The following is a 23,792-nucleotide window of genomic DNA, read 5'->3' on the forward strand; positions in this document are numbered from 1 at the left end:
GTTACTGATGAGAGTTACCCCACTTGCCAACTACATGTTGCTTGATGAGAGTTACCCCAGTCGGCACCTACATGTTTGCTTAATGAGAGTTACCCCACTCAGCAACTACATGTTGCTTGATGAGAGTTACCCCACTTGCCAACTACATGTTACTTGATGAGAGTTACCCCACTCGGCAACTACATGTTGCTTGATGAGAGTTACCCCACTCAGCAACTACATGTTGCTTGATGAGAGTTACCCCACTTAGCAACTACATGTTACTTGATGAGAGTTACCCCACTCTGCAACTACATGTTGCTTGATGAGAGTGATCCCAATTGCCAACTACATGTTGGTTTGATGAGAGTTACCCCACTGGGCAACTACATGTTGCTTGATGAGACTTACCCCACTCGGCACCTACATGTTTGCTTGATGAGAGTTACCCCACTCGGCAGCTACATGTTGCTTGGTGAAAGTTTCCCCACTCAGCAACTACATGTTGCTTGATGAGAGTTACCTCACTCTGCAACTACATGTTGCTTGATGAGGGTAATACCACTTGCCAACTACATGTTACTTGATGAGAGTTACCCCACTTGCCAACTACATGTTGCTTGATGAGAGTTACCCCAGTCGGCACCTACATGTTTGCTTAATGAGAGTTACCCCACTCAGCAACTACATGTTGCTTGATGAGAGTTACCCCACTTGCCAACTACATGTTACTTGATGAGAGTTACCCCACTTGGCAACTACATGTTGCTTGATGAGAGTTACCCCACTCAGCAACTACATGTTGCTTGATGAGAGTTACCCCACTTAGCAACTACATGTTGCTTGATGAGAGTGATCCCAATTGCCAACTACATGTTGGTTGATGAGAGTTACCCCACTGGGCAACTACATGTTGCTTCATGAGACTTACCCCACTGGGCAACTACATGTTGCTTGATGAGAGTTACCCCACTCGACAACTACATGTTGCTTGATGAGAGTTACCTCACTCTGCAACTGCATGTTGCTTGATGAGAGTGATCCCAATTGCCAACTACATGTTGGTTGGTAAGAGTTACCCCCACTCGGCAACTACATGTTGCTTGATGAGAGTTACCTCACTCGGCAACTACATGTTGCTTGATGGGAGTTACCCCACTCGGCAACTACATGTTACTTGATGAGAGTTACCCCACTCATCAACTACATGGTGCTTGATGAGAGTTACCCCACTTGCCAACTACATGTTGCTTGATGAGAGTTACCCCACTCAGCAACTACATGTTGCTTAATGAGAGTTACCTCACTTGCCAACCACATGTTGCTTGATGAGAGTTACCCCACTGGGCAACTACATGTTGCTTGATGAGAGTTACCCCATTCGGCAATTACATGTTGCTTGATGAGAGTGATCCCACTTGCCAACTACATGTTTGCTTGATGAGAGTTACCCCATTCGGCAACTACATGTTGCTTGATGGGAGTTACCCCACTCGGCAACTACATGTTGCTTGATGAGAGTGATCCACTTGCCAACTACATGTTTGCTTGATGAAAGTTACCCCATTCGGCAACTACATGTTGCTTGATGAGAGTTACCCCACTTTACAACTGTGGTTTTCTTCACTCATGGACCTATTATTGATATTTGCCATTAGTTTTGTCATCTTGTTGGACTGTGGTACATCAAGCTTTGATGTCAGCTTATTTTATTGTTTATTCATTGATAAATGAACGTATTTTTTGCTGTGTGTGTTACAGTATCAGGCTTTGGATACATCACAAACATCATGAGGAGCACTTCTTACAGTGAGGAGGAAAAGTTCACCTTGCAGAAGCAGGCCATGGCCAAATTACAGGTGACATCTCACACCATCTTTCACAAGTGTCAAACAAGTTTAAGCCGATTTGTCAAAAATGAACAATTTTTGCGAAAATTTGGGCAAATACAGCATTACCAGTGAACCTGTGCAAGGCAGGCCACCTGTTCGGCTAGAAAGATTCTAATCCAGTATAGCACAAGTTTATGCTTATATATATATATATATATATATATATATATATATTTAAAGATAGCCTTAATTGCATTTCTCAGTTCTAGCTGTTACAAAACTAGACTGAGATTACATGAATGATTGTTTTTTTTTTTCTGTTTTCAAGGAGCTGGTAGAGATAGATTGTAAGCAAGCCGCTCAGATGGTCATCACCGGATTCGCCACTAATCTCAATGATATTGTGGCTAAACTTTCCAATAACCGTAAACTACAGTTCCAGTTTCTCCAGGGTGTCATCTTATATAAGTAAGACATTTTTCAATAAGTATTTGCTACGTTGTTGTCAAAGAGGGCTATATAGGAGTTTTTTTACAAAAATTTGTCAGTGCCGTTCCAGCTTTCAATTCCAAATTTTTGCTGTTTTACATTAGAATGACCCAAACAAAATCAGCCTCGTCTGTGCCCCTGTTACAGTTCAAAATTGGTAAGAAAGGTCCTAAAATTTGTAAAGTGGGATCACATTACGACATCTTCAAACTTTAGAATCATTTATTAAGTATTTACTGAAAGGCAATAATTGGAGCTATTTTGGGTAAATACAGAAAATTTGGTGTGATTGATGAATATTTATTTTTTTGCAGATATCTCCAGCTTACCTTCTTAAGCTTTGTGGCATAATTGTTTTTCAGAAATCAGATTGATATTTATGGATTTTATTTATTTATTTATTTGATTGATGTTTTACGTCATAGTTAAGAATGTTTCACTAATCGACCGTGGCCAACATTACAGTGAGAGAAAACCAGGCAGAGCCCAGGGAAACCCCCGACCATCTGCAGTTTGCTGGCAGGCCCCTCACGTATGCTTGGAGAGAAAGCCAGCATGAGCTTGACTTGAGATCATAGTGACTGCATTGGTGAGAGGCTCTTGTGTCATTGCACGGGATATTTATGGAAGCTAGCTTCCAAGGTCGTCATTTCTTATAGTTAAGGACTTTTTTTTTTTTTTTGAGTTTGGAGTGTGGGTGGGGTTAGAATTTTGTCATTCATGTACTTTGAAGCTCACGTCATCACATCTTTTCGCCAGTTTTCCTGTGTTGATCTGTTGGAATTTGAATTACATACTAAAATAAGACACTCTTCCTTATTATCAGCGAATTTTGTCATGCATGTACTTTTGTTGTTCAGGTTGTCAGAGATATAGGGATTTTTTGTCATTCCTAGTAAATGCTGATATGTTGAATGTTAAATTGCATGCTTTATTATGTGTAAATGATCCTTGCTTCCAGAGATACATCAGGAAGTGCTATTAACACAGATCGTCAGATCAGCATAGATCCAGAGATTTATGAGCTCTACATTGACCTGCTGTGTCAGTTTAAGCCTGGGGATGTTGCAAACTATGTGAAGATGACAGAAGGCTACAGACTGGAACAAACACTGGCGGTAAATAAACATTGTTTTGGTTGTAACATTACGAGTTCCTAAAAATCACCTTTCAGTTGTATCCAAAGAGACATCAGTTTTCACATCGCTTGTGAGTCCCCACAGGTTTCTCGTTTTGCTTTAAAATTAACATTGTTGATTGAAACCATAAACATGTTGCGATATGTTGTTGATGACGCAGAAGATGCGGGCTCAAAACTGGCCTAGGACAGGCAGATTGAAACATTCCCCTAGTGGACTTTTGACACAAGTCGTTAGTTGGGTAGGCTAGCGAGTGAAGGAAACTTTGTTAGCTTTCATCTCATGGTCAGGTACATGTAGGGTTGCCTGTCTTTCTGCACACTGCTTCACTGTGTGACCGTTCCTGTAACATGTTGCCGGCTACATGATGAGGTCTGTCTGAAGTCCTATCAAAAATCATTTGTTTTTGTTAGCAAGGTGTAGAACACAGAATGTGTTTTTGAAAAATTTTAAAAGAGTTAAAACAACACCTATAAACGTATGAATTTGTAGATTCTCAGTGAATATTACAAGTAGGACAAGGACAGCAAGTTTATTCTCTATCTACATGCGCATGATGTTCATGAGGTACGTTCATTTGTTCCCTGTGCCTGGGACATGAACCAGACTTGAGGCCTCCATGGCTTAGCGGTCTGCATACCAGCAAATACCCTAGGAAGCGCTGACTAATGTGATCTCTGTGAGACCATCTCATGCTGGTTTCCTCTCTGGCTGTATGTGGCAAGGTCTGCCAGCAAGCTGTGGATGGATGTGGGTTTCACGGACTCTACTGCCTTAATGATCGTATATTAAAGTGATATATTGTTAAATATGGTTTAAAACCCCAACCTAATAAATAAATAAAAGACTCAGACTGAGTTGTACAACGAAGTTTGTATTATATGTGTATTAAATACCTTATATTCATGCATGTGAGAGTATACATGTACTGACTTATTTTCTTTCAGATATGTCGCCGTCACAAGATCTCCGATGCCATGGCGTTCCTTCTGGAGAAAGCTGGAGATGTACAAGGAGCCTTTAGTATTATCTTAGAGGTAAATTCAGTCATAACACAGCTGGTCATGTCATTTGTCACAGGGTGTACACCATGTGAGATTGTTTTAGAGGTATATTTATGCATATCATTAGGGCTGTATATGCCCTAGTTAGTTGTCACACTGTGTACATAATATCATTAGGGCTGTATATACCCTAGTTGTCACACTGTGTACATAATATCATCAGGGCTGCATATACCCTAGTTACTTGTCATACTGTGTACATAATATTACCAGGGCTGCATATACCCTAGTTAGTTGTCACACTGTGTACATAATATTATTAGGGCTGCATATACCCTAGTTAGTTGTCACACTGTGTACATAATATCATTAGGGCTTCATATACCCTAGTTAGTTGTCACACAGCGTACATAATATCATTAGGGCTGTATATACCCTAGTTCGTTCTCACACTGTGTACATAATATCATTAGGGCTGGATATACCCTAGTTAGTTGTCACACTGTGTACATAATATCATTAGGGCTGGATATACCCTAGTTAGTTGTCACACTGTGTACATAATATCATTAGGGCTGCATATACCCTAGTTAGTTGTCACACGGTGTACATAATATCATTAGGGCTGTATATACCCTACTTAGTTCTCACACTGTGTACATAATATCATTAGGGCTGGATATACCCTAGTTAGTTGTCACACTGTGTACATAATATCATTAGGGCTGGATATACCCTAGTTAGTTGTCACACTGTGTACATAATATCATTAGGGCTGCATATACCCTAGTTAGTTGTCACACTGTGTACATAATATCATTAGGGCTGGATATACCCTAGTTAGTTGTCACACTGTGTACATAATATCATTAGGGCTGCATATACCCTAGTTAGTTGTCACACGGTGTACATAATATCATTAGGGCTGCATATACCCTAGTTAGTTGTCACACTGTGTACATAATATCATTAGGGCTGGATATACCCTAGTTAGTTGTCACACTGTGTACATAATATCATTAGGGCTGCGTACACCCTAGTCAGTTGTCACACTGTATACATAATATCATTAGGGCTGTATATACCCTAGTTAGTTGTCACTCTGTGTACATAATATCATTAGGGCTGTATATACCCTAGTTAGTTGTTACACTGTGTACATAATATCATTAGGGCTGTATATACCCTGGTTAGTTGTCACACTGTGTACATAATATCACCAGGGCTGCATGTACCCTAGTTAGTTGTCACGCAGTGTACAAAATATCACCAGGGTTGTATATACCCTAGTTAGTTGTCACACTGTGTACATAATACCATCAGGGCTGTATATACCGTAGTTAGTTCTCACACTGTGTACATAATATCATTAGGGCTGTATATACCCTAGTTAGTTGTCACACTGTGTACATAATATCATTAGGACTGTATATACCCTAGTTAATTGTCACACTGTGTACATAATATCATTAGGGCTGTATATACCCTAGTTAGTTGTCACACTGTGAACATAATATCATTAGGGCTGTATATACCCTAGTTAGTTGTCACACTTTGAACATAATATCATTAGGGCTGTATATACCCTAGTTAGTTGTCACACTGTGTACATAATATCATTAGGGCTGTATATACCCTGGTTAGTTGTCACACTGTGTACATAATATCATTAGGGCTGTATATACCCTAGTTAGTTGTCACACTATGTACATAATATCATTAGGGCTGTATATACCCTAGTTAGTTGTCACACTGTGTACATAATATCATTAGGGCTGTATATACCCTAGTTAGTTGTTACACTGTGTACATAATATCATTAGGGCTGTATATACCCTGGTTAGTTGTCACACTGTGTACATAATATCACCAGGGCTGCATATACCCTAGTTAGTTGTCACACGGTGTACATAATATCATTAGGGTTGTATATACCATAGTCAGATGTCACACTGTGTACATAATATCACCAGGGCTGCATATACCCTAGTTAGTTGTCACACGGTGTACATAATATCATTAGGGTTGTATATACCATAGTCAGATGTCACACTGTGTATTTAATATCATTAGGGCTGCGTATACACTAGTTAGTTGTCACACTGTGTACATAATATCACTAGGGCTGTATATACCCTAGTTAGTTCTCACACTGTGTACATAATATCATTAGGGCTGTATATACCCTAGTTAGTTGTCACACTGTGTACATAATATCATTAGGACTGTATATACCCTAGTTAGTTGTCACACTGTGAACATAATATCATTAGGGCTGTATATACCCTAGTTAGTTGTCACACTGTGAACATAATATCATTAGGGCTGTATATACCCTAGTTAGTTGTCACACTGTGTACATAATATCATTAGGGCTGTATATACCCTAGTTAGTTGTCACACTATGTACATAATATCATTAGGGCTGTATATACCCTAGTTAGTTGTCACTCTGTGTACATAATATCATTAGGGCTGTATATACCCTAGTTAGTTGTTACACTGTGTACATAATATCATTAGGGCTGTATATACCCTGGTTAGTTGTCACACTGTGTACATAATATCACCAGGGCTGCATATACCCTAGTTAGTTGTCACACGGTGTACATAATATCATTAGGGTTGTATATACCATAGTCAGATGTCACACTGTGTATTTAATATCATTAGGGCTGCGTTTACACTAGTTGTGCGTAGACACGTAGTGAGGAGATTATCACAGGTACATTCATAAAGCAGAATCTACAAGAATCTGTTTACAGTTAGTAAATACACACAGTGGAAATAAATTCTTTGTGAAAAGGTTGAAGGATGGGCGACTTCGGAGTTAACATCACTGTGTAGTTTATGTGATGTTTTGTTTTCCAGAATTTACAAGGCAAGCTGAAAGCAGTAACAGAAGTTCTACAAGATCCTAGTCAGTCTGGCAAAGGTGAGTTCACAGGGATCAAAAAGCTTTTATTATTGTAGGTCAGTGTTAAGTGAATGGCGACATCAGATACCCTAATCCGTGCACCGACTTCTGGGGGATTATGGGAAATCCATTCAGACGTTGTGGTATATCTTGCTGAGGTCAGAGTTCATATATTATTTGACATGTAACAAATATAAAGGCAAATTCAATGAAATGTCATGCATAGATTAACGACTTGCATTTTAATGCAAGTGTAGTGCATGGTTGAATCTTGAGTGGCATATTGCGAGAGTTGCAGGTATGTGCTAATAATTGGCTGACGACACAGTGGGTGCAGGTATCAAGAATGCATGCATGGGGAATAGTTCATCTAACAGATTGATGGAAATTACCTTCAAGAGAAGTTCAATATTAACTTATTTTCTTGATTCTGACAAGACTCAACAAACGTAATATGTAATATGTAAACAATATGTAAACGTTCACATGTGCATCACATATATCATTGTTTAACGTATTCACATGAAGCTCTTATGTCACAGAAAATATATTACATTTAATTTGACTACAGTGTATGTGTGAGATTAGATTTTCAAACAGAAATACAGTTCTAATTTAGTGATGTAAGTTTCCTGTACAAGAACATGTAGTGTAGATATCCGTGTAAGTTTTTTACTACCAATGAGCCAGGTGTTATTGCCGTAAAACACCTGACTGCTCTTCTGATGCAAAGCATATTGGTGAACTTTGTGGTTTCAGACCTGACTGTGGAGTTAGGAGAGGTTCAGGCCGTGCTACTGGTTATCATACAACTCTGTCAGAGAAATTCAAACAAGATGGACGAAGCAGGAAGGGAGGTAATTAACCCTACTATTCTTTTTAAAGAAAAAGACTGTAAAGAATAGGTCTACTACTGTGCCTACTGGTGCATGTACATCATGGCCTAATAGGGGCCCGTATAGGCCATAGCTGTATATGTTTATTTTATTTATTTGGTCGGCCATTTGTGCAGAAATGATAATGTGAATAAGCATAAACTTTATGAATAAACTGTATCTCTTTGAAAAGGAATGGCTTTAAAGAATTAAAGAGTCAACATTTGGCTGCCTGGTTGTATTAAACAGTGCTGCCTTGACACATTATACATGGACATTTGGCTGCCTGGTTATATTAAACAGTGCTGCCTTGACACATTATACATGGACATTTGGCTGCGCGGTTATATTAAACAGTGCTGCCTTGACACATTATACATGGACATTTGGCTGCCTGGTTACATTAAACAGTGCTGCCTTTATACATCATACATCAACATTTGGCTGCCTGGTTATATTAAACAGTGCTGCCTTGACAAGTTATACATGGACATTTGGCTGCCTGGTTATATTAAACAGTGCTGCCTTGACACATTATACATGGACATTTGGCTGCCTGGTTATATTAAACAGTGCTGCCTTGACACATTATACATCAACATTTGGCTGCCTGGTTATATTAAACAGTGCTGTCTTGACACATTATACATCAACATTTGGCTGCCTGGTTACATTAAACAGTGCTGCCTTGACACATTGTACATGGACATTTGGCTGCCTGGTTATATTAAACAGTGCTGTCTTGACACATTATACATGGACATTTGGCTGCCTGGTTATATTAAACAGTGCTGCCTTGACACATTGTACATGGACATTTGGCTGCCTGGTTGTATTAAACAGTGCTGCCTTGACACATCATACATCAGCATTTGGCTGCCTGGTTATATTAAACAGTGCTGCCTTGACACATTATACATGGACATTTGGCCTTCGGTAAGTCGTCTCAGTGAAGCAGCACTAAATAAAAGAGCGGTGGAAATCCGTCCTGCAACAAGGAGGCACATTACACGTACATGCACCCTAATGATTCCTTCGTCGTCATATGACTGAAAAATTGTTGAGTACGACGTTAAACCCCAAGCACTCACTCACTCACTCTCTCTTTGCAGGCTCTGTGGTTCCCTCTTCTGGAAGCTATGATGTCACCTCAAAGAAAAATCAAAGATGTAGCAGAAAAACGTTATGTTGACGGTAATAACCAAACAGATTAAAATAAGATTGAAGTCTTAGACACATTTGTTTAAGGATCAAGAAATGTCGTACTGGATACATGAAGCTACAAAAGCTTGTGTCTAATAAATCAGTTAAGAGTCACCAACCTGACGCAACTGACTACATTATGTTTTTAGATTAAAACGGGATGACACCCTGACTTCATGGTCTTGCTTCAAAAGATAAAAGTCGTGTTATGATGTTTTTAATCTAAAACTTGTAATGTCACGAATTGTATAAACCTATGCCTAACATGATGTCAGTCACAAAAGTGTACAATGCACTTGATGCATGGCAAATCTTACTTACCAGTGCAATGGAGCGTATCGTGTTTCTATATCTAGTTGTTTTGTTTTGTTTTGTACATATACACATCCTTCTCTACCTTGTACGCACATTTTACAAGGTGCACCCCTTGTCCCCTGCCTATGAAAGTATGTACTTAATGGAAGGTCCCTAACTAGAAAATTTCTATCAGATTTTTCACTTCCAGGGATAAAGCTAGTTGATATCAGTGGCTATTATTACATGGTTAAAAAGTGCTTAAAGTCTGACTGAGGTCCCCATTAAGGTGACTGTTAACCTGGTTCATATTTTGCTCTCAGCTCTGTAATGTTTTATATTGTAACATTGATTTTGACAGAAGAGTGATCTTTTTATCAAATCAGCATATATTTTGCCACATTGATGACGTTGTCAGTATATCTGTCTGTTTATCTTTTTGTTCATCACAGAAGATGTCAAGCTGCTTCAGATAAAGATCACATTTCCATAAACATTTGTAGGGGCTCTATTGATCAGTCTGGAAATAGCAAGTCATAGCATTTCACACAGGGATTTAAATTTGGTTGACAGGTTCATATGGGGATTAAGTACTTTCTAATTCAGTATGCACTGAATTTGTTGATATTTCGGGTTTGTACATCTATATGCATGTATCAGTGGGTTGAAAATATGGAATCAAATATGTTTTTACCTCCAGAAGTTAAAGAGCTCACTCACCATGTGTTGAACAGTATGATGGGATACATTGCACTGCCAGCAATTTTACAGAAGATCATGCAGGTGAGTTTTCAGTTGAAGCTCATTTTAAGATGAACGATTTTAATGATGTCTTTGTATTAGTGGAAGACAGCTGAGAATGAGATAACTGAGGCACCATGCATGCAACCACTACACTACAGCCTTGCATATGTATCCTTCACCCGGGATACTCTGTATGGCTATTTGTTTGTCAGATGATGAACGTGTGCCTGAAACTCATCTGCTTCTCTGTGGGTAAATGTAACATATACACATAATGCCCCTGTGGTTATCAGTGAAACATGGTGCACCACTTGTGAACGAGAATAAGTTGTGAACTTAAATTTGATCAGTTTTTGTTAACATGGATACTTTAAATTTATAATGATCCTCTCTGTTAATTGGAATCATGCAAGTCGATCATAGATGTTTCGCTTAAGAGTGAAAAAAGGGGGGCTCCGTGGCTTAGTCGGTTAGCGTGCTAGCGCAGCGTAATGACCCGGAGCCTCTCACCCAGTGATTGACTGGATCTTTTCAGTGATTGATTCGATCTATTCAGTGATTGACTGGATTTTTTTTAATGATTGATTGAATCTTTTTAGTGATTGATTGGATCTATTCAGTTATAGACTGGATCTGTTCAGTGATTGACTGGATCTGTTCAGTGATTGACTGGATCTGTTCAGTGATTGATTGGATCTATTCAGTGATTGACTGGATCTGTTCAGTGATTGACTGGATCTATTCAGTGATTGACTGGATCTGTTCAGTGATTGGCTGGATCTATTCAGTGATTGACTAGATCTGTTCAATGATTGACTGGATCTGTTCAGTGATTGACTGGATCTTTTCAGTGATTGACTAGATCTGTTCAGTGATTGACTGGATCTGTTCAGTGATTGACTGGATCTTTTCAGTGATTGATTGGATCTATTCAGTGATTGACTGGATCTGTTCAGTGATTGACTGGATCTATTCAGTGATTGACTGGATCTGTTCAGTGATTGACTGGATCTATTCAGTGATTGACTAGATCTGTTCAGTGATTGACTGGATCTGTTCAGTGATTGACTGGATCTTTTCAGTGATTGACTAGATCTGTTCAGTGATTGACTGGATCTGTTCAGTGATTGACTGGATCTTTTCAGTGATTGACTGGATCTATTCAGTGATTGACTGGATTTTTTTTAGTGATTGATTGGATCTTTTCAGTGATTGACTGGATCTATTCAGTGATTGACTGGATTTTTTTTAGTGATTGATTGGATCTTTTCAGTGATTGATTGGATCTATTCAGTGATTGACTGGATTTTTTTTAGTGATTGATTGGATCTTTTCAGTGATTGATTGGTTCTATTCAATGATTGACTGGATTTTTTTTAGTGATTGATTGGATCTGTTCAGTGATTGACTGGATCTATTCAGTGATTGACTAGATCTGTTCAGTGATTGACTGGATCTGTTCAGTGATTGACTGGATCTATTCAGTGATTGACTAGATCTGTTCAGTGATTGACTGGATCTGTTCAGTGATTGACTGGATCTTTTCAGTGATTGACTAGATCTGTTCAGTGATTGACTGGATCTGTTCAGTGATTGACTGGATCTTTTCAGTGATTGACTGGATCTATTCAGTGATTGACTGGATTTTTTTTAGTGATTGATTGGATCTTTTCAGTGATTGATTGGATCTATTCAGTGATTGACTGGATTTTTTTTAGTGATTGATTGGATCTTTTCAGTGATTGATTGGTTCTATTCAGTGATTGACTGGATTTTTTTTAGTGATTGATTGGATCTTTTCAGTGATTGATTGGATCTATTCAGTGATTGACTGGATTTTTTTTAGTGATTGATTGGATCTTTTCAGTGATTGATTGGTTCTATTCAGTGATTGACTGGATTTTTTTTAGTGATTGATTGGATCTTTTCAGTGATTGATTGGATCTATTCAGTGATTGACTGGATTTTTTTTAGTGATTGATTGGATCTTTTCAGTGATTGATTGGTTCTATTCAGTGATTGACTGGATTTTTTTAGCGATTGATTGGATCTTTTCAGTGATTGATTGGTTCTATTCAGTGATTGACTGGATTTTTTTTAGTGATTGATTGGATCTTTTCAGTGATTGATTGGATCTATTCATTGATTGACTGGATCTGTTCAGTGATTGACTGGATCTGTTCAGTGATTGACTGGATCTATTTCATGTGTTTCCTGGCAGCTGCTTGTTTGTTGGATTCTTTTTTTCAAAACACTGATAAATTACAAATTGTGATGTAATGTTATGTAACTATCATTGTGAAAACCCATTCATTACTTAGCAATAGCAAATTCTCCCATTCATTACCATATTGCCTTCTGGTTCAAGTACAGTATGCATACAATATATGAAAACTTCTATTTGCCAGGACCCAGCCTATAACACAGGTAAATTTGGGGAGGTAAAAGAGCTGATTTTGGGAATGCTGGAAACATATAATTATGAAGAGGTGAGTTTTTGTTCAGTTTTAAAATAGTCTAGTAGCCGTTCATATCAGGCTTCTTTCCACTGACTGAGGGGATCAAATACTGTCTTAATGAACATGAGCTTTCAATGGCCTTCAACTTGTTTCCTGGGGAGAAATCATCACTCATTGAAATCGTCTTAAATGGTAGCTTTTTGTCAGCATTTTTAAAGGCAGTTTTGTGACATCTTAGACATGTTCTGAAATGTCCTGTTGGTTTTGGAAAAGTTAAATCTAAGCACCTAGTCTAACATGTGTTATACACTGTGAATCCCTTGAGTTATGTCCTGTAGCGATTGTGGAATAGTAAAATGTCATGCTCCAGTGAATGTCATCAAAAAGCTATCTGCTGTAGGTACTGGGACAGTCCAAAACTTGCTCAATGCTGTGTACAAGTAAAATGGGGCTTACATAGTTATTACCTGGCTGTTAATAATTAGGTGTGTGTTAGAATAAATTGTGGGTGGGGTGAGGAATGTGGATAAACCTGGAATTGATCGTGTCCTTTACCTCTTGCACAGACATTAATGACGACCTGCAAAAATCTTATGTATCATGACCTTCACCTGCATTTGAGTCACCTGACTGCGGTTGCTGGGCGGAGCTATATTGCTCGACAACAACAATGCAATATGTGCTCCAAACATTACAGTGGCATCTTGGAATCGGAAGCCATTATTGTGTTCAGGTATGTGTAGTGCTTCGTAAGCTACATTTGTATGACGTGTTTGAATGAATGAATGAATGAATGAATGAATGAATGAAACCTTTGTTTAATGAGGGTAATGCCATCAGGGTGAACAGTTTACTCTTCCCAGGGGACAGCTATAACAATAGGAGTCAATAATACATGGCTGCATACACGTACTTCGGGGCCTCTGTACCTAAGGAGGTTAGCACACCGGCATGACCCAGGAGCATGCCAACAAAGCTGTCACTGTGAATTCAAGTACATGCGAAGATGTGTCTGCAACCTGTGGATGGTCGTGGGTTTCTTCTGGGCTCTGACCGGTTTCCTCCCACCATAACGCTGGCCACCGTCATATGAGTGAGGTATTCTTGAGTACCGCGTAAAACACCAATGAAATAAATAGATACAGGTACATCAGCTGAAAAATACTCTACTGGGAAGAAATTGCAAGGAGCATGTTTGTTACAATGTAAAATAATTCTAACTACATTTTTTTTTAACCTCAGATAATCTATCAGTAAGTGACTGCATGTATGTATACATTTGCATGACTGAATCCAACTCAACCTGGTTTGGCTGTTGGGAAGCTATTTGATGCATGGAATGTAGTGTGTAAGTTTTGGAAGCCAAGCACATGAAATCAGTGACAAGATATTTATTTGATAAAAGACTCATGTGCTTTCTTGGATTTGGCTTAACATTGTGGATTGATATTGGATACTGTGCATTGAAAAACTCAGACAGTAAGCAATTTCTGCAATTCCAAATTTTCTAGGTGTGGCCATAGTTACCATACCAACTGTCTCCAAAGTGTGGGGTCAGTTCACTTGGTAGAGGGGGAGGAGGTGTGGGTGTGTTACTTGTGCAGTAACATGAAAAGAGGACGTCTTCACAGCACAAGGTTTCACAGGGCCTTGTTAACCCCCTCAGGTTCACAATCCATTCCAAGAACAGACACAAATAACCAGTCAAAGGAGGTAAGTATAAAGTGATGTCACAATCTTGAGGGAATCACTGTGATGAGTTTGGTGAGCAAGTTATCAGCCATGATGCTTGTCAAACAATCGTGTAGATAGTAGGTGATAGAATTTAGTTTTCATCAGGCATTCTGAAACTGTAAAATGTATACATGTAGGTTCAAAAGCCTAATAAAAAAATATGGAACATTCCAAGATATCCATCTTAATCTCAGTTCCAAGTAATAAAACCTGTTCCTTGCTTTCGACCCAATTAAAATGTATATGGAGATTAACTGCATATTCGTGCAACTGTAATATAAATAGAAAACTGTGTTTGTGTTAAAGGATACCAAGTTAATGAAAAAACGTCATAAATCATCACCAATTTTGTACATGTGCAAAAATTTTGGTTTAATAACTTTTAGGGGTAGTGAAAAAAAGTGTGGAAAACTTTGGGTTGGGCAAACAGATATACTAAGGACATGTGCAAAGTTTCAATTAAGATTCTTAAATGATAGCGTGCAATGGTAAAAAACTGTGGGTGGGACGAACAGAGAGACAGAAGAGGTTATAACCTCATCTCCTGAATTACACGTACCTCTGACATTAAACCTTGGCTTAATATGAACAGAGGTGTAAACATTTGACTTCAGGAAACGTCACATTGCAAACACACATTCCATTGATGTTATGTTCAGAGATTTGCTGGCAGATATTAGGAAGTTAGGAGGAAAACTCATTTGGTGTGTAATCAGTTGGTTTGATGTCTTGATAGTGCCAGAATTCATGAAGATTCCATTTTGATTTGTGATACTCCAATGCTTGAATGAAGAGCTGGCTGTTTCTTAAAAAAAAAAAGACTTGTAAGACTCTGTCTATGTATAACAAGAATCACAGTAGAAAACGTATGCCTCTTTACAGTATAATGTGCTGTTGGATCCACTCGGTGAATATATAGAGCATAAGCGTAACTGTGTAAGTTGAGGCTGTGATTTTGGCAAACCTGTGCCTACATGTAAGTTTAAACTATCAAACCTAAATGTATACCTTGTATCTTTGGATATAGTCAGTAGAACGTATTCTGTGAATATATTTCAATAAAATTTTGATATTATCCTTTTCGGAAATGGAGATACAAGGAAATATCCATTCACTACAGAGATATTATACTGAGACTACCTTATATGTGTACAGTGGATTATTCTGTTATTCATATGATGTAGACCAAACACGATTCTCGTCTTCTCAGAATCTTCTCTTCTGTTTGTAGTTTTCCATTGACCCTCAAGCCATTGAAGCTTTTGAGAACTTCAGACGCAGCATGAAGACACCGTCTAGGGTAAGAAGGCCCTTTAAGGTCATGCACTTTATTTTGATACCAGAACTTGGACAATTCCTATCTGACTCGCAATAGGCTCCCAGGGCTACCAAAAATGAGTCAAAGTAAATCATGGTAGTTTTCGGAAACCTTGCTTTGAGAATGTTTTCTGTGTTTAATGGAAGGTTAACGGTTTCAAAACTCTGGAAAAGGTGGCTCTTCAGCAATAAACGGATAGTTCCAATTCTAGCAAAGCAAACTGTGCATGTAGCGTGACGTACTTCATTCAAATTATACGGGAGGCTGGTGACAGATATTTCTCACTAAAATGTAATTGTAGCTGAAATACATTTGCAGACATACTTATTGCATAACGGGGGCTCTGAGCAGACAAGCATTCACCACATAATGGTGTGGTGACTTCCACGTACCGGTAACCTGAACGGTCGGTTACTCTTTGAATTGAGGCCGGCAGTGTAGGCTACATTGTACATATTTAACTTGTTTAACTTGGCCATGCATTGAAACACTGTTTGGAATTTACATGATTGAAAGTCATTGCCTGATTCGATATTTTCTCTGGTTTAACTCATGGGTATCATGAGGGACATCGAAAGATCTGCACATGCACCTAGGGTCCGTGATGTAGCCACACGTGGCGAAGGTTAGTGATCAGGGCTGCCCTGCAGGGTAATGAAATGGGCAGGAAACCTTATAATCACCCACTTCTGTCACCTTGCCACCAACTCAGATCGTGCTGAAGTAAATGACAGTAACGTACGTGCAAAACTTTAGGTCATTTACCGTACCGTAAATTACCTAATTCATGATATCAGTACTTTTTGTATTACCAAATTCATGATATCAGTTCTTTTTGTATTACCAAATTCATGATATCAGTACTTTTTGTCTTACCAAATTCATGATATCAATACTTTTTGTGTTATCAAATTCATGATATCAGTACTTTTTGTGTTGAGCTGAAGTTTCTTTGCTACCAAATCTAACTTTAGGTTTAAAGGATTTATTGTTATTTACCAAAAAAGTTTCAACTTCGAAAGTCTTCGAATGTTCTAGTAAATTATAAAGCACATTGTTTCTACTCTTTGATAGATTTGATGATGTGCCTGTAAAACGTATTTAATAGTTTAGGAGAAAAGTTTAGGTATTAATTAGGATGTTGCTATTAAACGAACATGGAGAAAGAGTATTAGCCCCTGTAACACCTGGAGTGGATGTATTTATTAATGGAGGCTAGAAATGTTTGTGTAAGCTATAGGGAGTTTTTATACCTCTCTCAAGAATTAATCACCCTGTCCGTCTGCCTTTTCTTTAGGTATTTATTTATTTGATTGGTGTTTTGCGCCGTACTCAAGAATATTTGACTTGTACGACGGGGGCCAGCGGTATGGTGGGGGGGAAACCGGGCCCAGGGGAAACCCACGGCCATCTGCAGATTGCGTCTGTCTATTATTAGACACAATTTTGTACATGCATCTCCTTCTGTATCGATTTCGATGAAACTTGCCATGCATCGTGCCTATAATCTGAACATGTGCATGCTTACGTTTAATGGCAATCAAGTAATTATTGCGAAGTAATGGCAGTCATGTAATTATTGTCATAATTGCCTCTATTTACATTCAGCAACCTTATGCTCGGTTTCCTCCTAGCATAATGGTGGCCGCCATCATATAAGTGAAATATTCTTGAGTACCGCGTAAAACACCAATCAAATAAATAAATAAATTAACTTGTCCATACGCAAGTTGAACTACAGTCGGATGATTATTTCATAATTACTCCCGTTCAGGCAGACATGGGAATTTTCCTCTAGTTGGTTGATTTCAGATTTCCTGTTTAAAATTAAAAAAAAACACAGCTGATTTTGTGGGAACAGGTGATTACCAATGTAATTTGGAGGTAGGTTGAGGTATTTTCAGACTTTTTTTTTTTCTGACCCTCATTTCACATGCCTGCGTTCAGACATTTAGTGCAGTGAATGAGTTTTCATGTACACAGTATTCTATGCTAATTACTACATTTCTCCATTCAAATTCTGTATATCAGTAGTGCACTCATTGCTCACCACCAATGGCCAACGAAACAATCTGTATGAAACGAAACTAAGCAACCTGTCAGACATGATGTCCTGTCATTTCTTTTAAGGTTTTTTTAGTTTTCTTTCTTTTATTTCTGGAAATGTCGGGGGATGAAAGAGGGTTATTTCAGACATCCGGATTCTAGGTAGAACTAGAAATAGAATAATCAGTTTACACAACTTGCTTTATTATTATATTTTTTTTATTTATTACTTTTATTTTTTTTATTTACTTTTTTTTTTAATACTTAGCCCCTGATTTACTAGCATCCTCGAATCATTGGCAATAAAAAAAAATGAAAATAAATTCATCAACAATGTGGGGTCTGATCCGGCATTGTACAGTAAATTTTCCCCACGCTCCTTTCTTGTGGAATTTTGGTGACATCGTGGGAGTATATATGGAAGGAGGAACAACTCGTCCAATCAGCCCAGCTATAAGGCCAGACATACCCGCTGTGCCTTTCCACTAGGAATGAACCCTCCCACGGTCAGGCCGATTTTGATGTTCAATGTATGGTACCGCGCCTCACGGAGCGGGGCTTGGGGTGCACTGCCGCAAAGGGATCCCATCCTGCGCATTCCATTTGAGTAAAAAGCGTCAACTTCAAATTCTGTGCACAACAAAGATCGATTAAGGTCATATTTGTGCGTCAAAGTGGGCATGATGATTGAAGATTGAGAAAATTGCCCATTTGAAATACGTGAGCATTTTCAAGAACATCCCAAAATTGGTCTGTTTGAGTTCCATAAACTCACATTTCGGCACAACATGTTGCAAGTTAGGGTCCCATTAGTGGTTTCTTACCAAGTTTGATTTTTGTAAATACTACATTCCTATATTTTTTGAAAATCACTGCTGGTCGACATAGGTGGGCATGCGCATTCCCCACTGATTTCAAAAGAAATAACGCACTGAAGAGGATTACCGGCTGTGAATACACGCCTCTGCTGAACCTTTTATTAGCTTCCAGGTAATGTTTTTCTATAACCCGTGAACCACTGCTTTTGAAGACATTGCAAGGACAGCATAGTCTATCGTGTACCATGGAGGCAGGGGTTAATAAACTTTGATGCATTGAAATGAAATATGGGCAAATCTGTTGTGAGCAAGCGACGCACAACTGGGTGCATTCTGAGTACCTTCCATTCCAGGTCTCAAAAGCTGCCCTAGCCTCTAGATCGCATGAGTGAAGACCCGCCACAAGGTAGACAGGCTTATCCACTGTTAAAACAAAACCTAAGCTCTGCTCTGTCGGTGTCGTACATTGAACACTTTGAAGATCCGGAGTTGTTCCTCCTTCTGTGTATACCTCGATGATGATAATAAGCAGTGAAGTATGCTCGTGTGGTCGGTCATTTTTTCAGTCTGTTCATTGAAAACCACCTGCCATCTACCAATAGGATATCCATATCTTGGAAAAGTTTCTCGCCAAGGGTCCGTGGTTTTTTGTGCGCACTTTTGTTCCCACCAGTCATGATAGTAACTGCCGTGGTATAAGTGAAAAATTCTTGAGTATGGTATTATGGATAATAAGCCTCTAGATAAATAGGTAGGTAAATACATAGAAAAAGTTATCAAAACTAGAAGTTTATGTACTGAGAGATGCCTTGTTGGTGGAGGGCACTGTTCGAGAATTACCCTCGGATATTCTCACTTACACAAGCAGTTTGTACGCGAAAGCGGAGATTGTGACTGTCGTTTGAACTACTTGAAGTATTTGTATCTTAAGTACTTGAAAATACTCGAAAAGTCCTTGAATTTTTTTTCAAGGACCAGGTAATAATCATGTTTTTGGCGATAATAAGTGAGATGTTCTATGTTTCAGTTGGCAATTTTAATGGAATTGTCCAAGTCTGGAGCTGGAACGAAACTGGGACATTCCAGGACACCTACAAGCATTCTTCAGAACGAACGATTCCAGCTTCGCTTGGCCCCACCGCCTCTAGAATCATCATGAAGACTGACGTATTGAGTGGCCGGTTAAGACATGGTGCATTAAAAATGATTATATATGTATCTGCAAACAGACTAGAGAACCACTGATATAGTAAAGTACTTATTCTTGGCTGGTCGATGAATGTGATGTCACGGGTGGGGGCCATGTTTAAATAGGCACATGTACAGTATCACTCAACCATGTTTTGATATTCGTCTCAGAGCTGGTAGACATTGTTCAGGTGTGATCAAAACTTTAATTGATTTGATGCAAATATTTAAAAAGGCTATACCAGAACGGTAGATTTTTGGCAAAAAAAATATTAGCGCGCTTGTAAGCAAATTTTTGCCATTTTATAGCCCGAATAACGGGAGACAGTGGGAAGTTATCGCCCTTGTCGCCGGTAGGTGTCAGAGAGCTTAACTTGGCGTCGCGTTTACGTGTGGCAGCACTTTCGGTAGGAGTTGCGGTGTCTTTGCTGACGAGTTTTGTAGCTTTTATCGGTATCTTTGTTGGCAGTAAGCATGTCTGACTAAAAACGTATTAAGTGAGAGGTATGTTGTATATGTTGTAATTGTAACTTGTACTAGTTCAATTAAATTGTTCTCAACAATTTCTGATGTTCACGTGTCTCAAAGTCCAATCATTTAACTACAGAAATCCAGTTTGCGGAACGAAAGGGCCCTTTAAATATCTACATTAAGTAGCAGCACACGCCAATTTCTCTTGTGGATTGTAGAGAACAGGACTTGCATTACCACTCCTGCAAGTATAAATTGATTCCCGAGTCGAAATGGTGTTAACTTCTGCTATCCCTGGATGACTGTTTCGTCTTTTTTGTATTTGGATATTCAAATAGTCAAGGATAGCTCCCATTCACCCCTAAAGGATGCATCGGGGGGCCTTCGTGTCTCAGTTGGTTAGCGCGCTAGCGCAGCGTAATGACCTAGGAGCCTCTCACCAATGCGGCCACTGTGAGTTCAAGTCCAACTCATGCTGGCTTACTCTCCGGCCGTACGTGGGAAGGTGTGACAGCAACCTGCGGATGGTCGTGGGTTTCGCCTGGACTCTGCCCGGTTTCCTCCCATCATAATGCTGGCCGCCGTCGTATAGGTGAAATATTTTACGACGTAAAACACCAATCAAATAAATAAATAAATAAATTTATTTTGCCTATTTTGTTTCTGCAGTAGTTCGTGGTATATAATTTTAATTCTTTGTTCTAAATGATGATTTTTGAATACTAAAACTTAGGGATCAGTGGAAAGAAGTAGAAAAGATTAAAAATTTCGAAAGAAAGCATTTGTGAAAATGAACTAACGCAGACGCAGAAGCAAAATATACATAAACGATAAATACAGCCATACACGTCATAAATCAATGAAAAACGTTTTCTCAGCGGTGGAAATGTTTTCTCTTCTGCGTAAACCTTTTCTCAACGGTAGAAAGGTTTTCTCCGTGGTGTAAACCTTTTTTCTACGGCAGAAAGGCCTACTCCGCTATTCAGCACCTTTCCAACACGGTAGAAAGGCGGTGTAAATTAACCTTTTCTTCACGATAGATTGATTTTCTCCGCTGTTTTAATCTTTCTCCACTCTTTAAACCTTTTCTCCGCAATGGAGTTTTTCTCCGCAGTATAAACGTTGTTTTCTGCGGTGTAAAGGTTTTCCCCGCTAAGAAGATATTTTCAGAAGGAAACGTTTGTCGGTGATCTGTGAAGTTTTTAGTTAAATTAATCAATTTTGTGTAAAATGTTTGTTTTTATTATAATTATTCTGCGTTAATTTCCTCCTGAATATATTTCAAATGGATCATTGTAAATCAGTAGAAAATGTTTCTACTTTCGAATGGCACTACCGGCACCGATAGCACAGTTGGTAGAGCGTCCGGGTCAATTCTGAGTAGAGTCACACGCTAAAGAGAGTAAGCTGTAACTTCCTCGCTTGGCGTTTAGCATGAAGGGGATACTGCAACCACTGGTTGACCCGTATCAGTATAATGGCTCGCGTGGGGCAGCTTACTTGCCTTCGGTAAGGCATCTCAGTGAAACAGCACTAAACGAAGAGCAGTGGAAATACGTCCTGCAACAAGGAGGCACATTACATGCATCTAAGAACTCCGTCGCATATGACTGAAAAATTTTTTTAATACGACGTTAAACCCCAAGCACTCACTCACTCACTGGAATGGCACTAACGGGCCACTGTAGACGTTATTAATCGACTATTTTCCGTAATTGTAGGATGCATTCTTTGGGGGTGAATGGGAGCGATCCATGACAATGCGAGCGCCAGTCCAAAGAAAAAAATGTAAAAATAGTCATCCACAGATAATTTACAGAAATGTTTCTTTCTCTCTCATCAAAATAACTTTCTACAGTCATGACGAGTCAGGTGTACTAAATTCTCCGAACCACTCTCTAAAAGATATGAAAATCAACATATGAACAAAACCACGCAGCCAGTCTTAAATGACAAGTTTAGCGATAGTTTCATCAGTCATCACGGAGGAAAATTTGCCAAGTCAATTGGGCGATAGAGGTCAACTCTAAAGGGTTCAGTCAATTCTTGCGGCTATTCGTCTGCACAGCTGTCTCGTGATCAAGTTTTCCGTACACTCCAGATTTTGGATGCACCTGATGCGTCGTGACTGTGTTGCTTTCAAGTGATGACGAAGAGATAAGTTTTATTTTTACTGGGTTATTTAGTAATAACAGGAACTAATATACCTCCTTTATTAAATTAAATTAAATTAATACGACACAATAGCCTACAATCTCCCTAACATGGAGTTTGTGGTACAGATATATAATATCAATAACCAAAATACCAACACACCCTTCGCATAGACCTTAATATGCAAGTGTCATAACTTAAACCTACAACGTTAATATTCAGTATTGATTATCCCACAGGTGTACACTTATGTAATTATTCTCTTTGTAAACTCTTTTACGCAACCTGCGGATGGTCGTGGGTTTCCACCGGACTCTGCCTGGTTTCCCTCCACCCTAATGCTAGCCACCGTCGTCGTATGAGTGACATATTCTTGAGTACGGCGTAAAGCAGCAATGAAATAAATAAATCATGAACAAAAGAACGTGCATATGACCAGAAAAGTGACGGTAATGTAAGCCTGTGTATGTGAATTACATACAGTTTATTTCCAAGCCTTATCAGCATTAACTTCTTACATTTCTGCGTATATCAGTGATTCTTGCTAAATTACAGCCAACAGATAGGCCTGAAGGGAGACTGCTTTTTACCAAATCTCTGTACGTTGCCCTTTGACAACAACTCTGCATAATTTAGTGTAGCGTATCTGTCAAGGAAGAAACTATCGCTTGTTACAAATAGTTTTTATTGGTAATTAAATTATTACAATCTCTAATATTCAGTTTACACTTTGATGCTAACGGTGTTTAACATCTACACTACTCTGTGTGTTCGAGATCGACATAGCAAGACGCGCCAAAATGTGTGAGATCTGGGCTAGATTTCGGCGATTTAGAATGCATGTCAAATTTGCTACTTACACCAATTACTGCACCTAAAATATTGTGACCTATGTCACACCACAGCAGAAGTAAACACAGAGATCCTCACACCTGACAGACGAAAAGACAAATTTTAGTCGGACTGGTGTAATTAAAAATACCTCCATCATAGGACATTCCCATATGAAGGTAATATTCCCAAGACTAATCAGTGTAGGCCTACAGTGGAAACCATCATACTAATAATTCCCCCCTCCCCCCGGTCCCCGCTAAATGTCGGATCGAATTTACCAAACTAGCACTGTCT

At 38.9% G+C, this 23,792-nt stretch overlaps 1 protein-coding gene across 1 annotated transcript in view; it reads left to right on the plus strand.

Moving 5' to 3' along the window:
• The window catches only part of LOC135464426 (vacuolar protein sorting-associated protein 8 homolog), a 58,854-nt gene extending 38,269 nt beyond the window's left edge, over window positions 1-20,585 (plus strand). Inside the window, exons 21-34 of the mRNA XM_064741853.1 lie at window positions 1,016-1,047; window positions 1,741-1,838; window positions 2,140-2,279; window positions 3,262-3,418; window positions 4,387-4,476; window positions 7,315-7,378; window positions 8,120-8,217; window positions 9,348-9,429; window positions 10,433-10,515; window positions 12,885-12,965; window positions 13,502-13,668; window positions 14,447-14,648; window positions 15,901-15,969; window positions 19,879-20,585. Of these exons, the coding sequence (XP_064597923.1) occupies window positions 1,016-1,047; window positions 1,741-1,838; window positions 2,140-2,279; window positions 3,262-3,418; window positions 4,387-4,476; window positions 7,315-7,378; window positions 8,120-8,217; window positions 9,348-9,429; window positions 10,433-10,515; window positions 12,885-12,965; window positions 13,502-13,668; window positions 14,447-14,648; window positions 15,901-15,969; window positions 19,879-20,010 (1,495 nt within the window). The 3' untranslated portion in view covers window positions 20,011-20,585. The remainder of the gene's footprint in view (window positions 1-1,015; window positions 1,048-1,740; window positions 1,839-2,139; window positions 2,280-3,261; window positions 3,419-4,386; window positions 4,477-7,314; window positions 7,379-8,119; window positions 8,218-9,347; window positions 9,430-10,432; window positions 10,516-12,884; window positions 12,966-13,501; window positions 13,669-14,446; window positions 14,649-15,900; window positions 15,970-19,878) is intronic.
• The last annotated feature ends 3,207 nt before the right edge of the window (window positions 20,586-23,792 follow it).

This window comes from Liolophura sinensis, chromosome 4 (genome assembly GCF_032854445.1).
Source record: "Liolophura sinensis isolate JHLJ2023 chromosome 4, CUHK_Ljap_v2, whole genome shotgun sequence".
In the NCBI taxonomy this organism is placed as follows: Eukaryota; Metazoa; Mollusca; class Polyplacophora; order Chitonida; family Chitonidae; genus Liolophura; species Liolophura sinensis.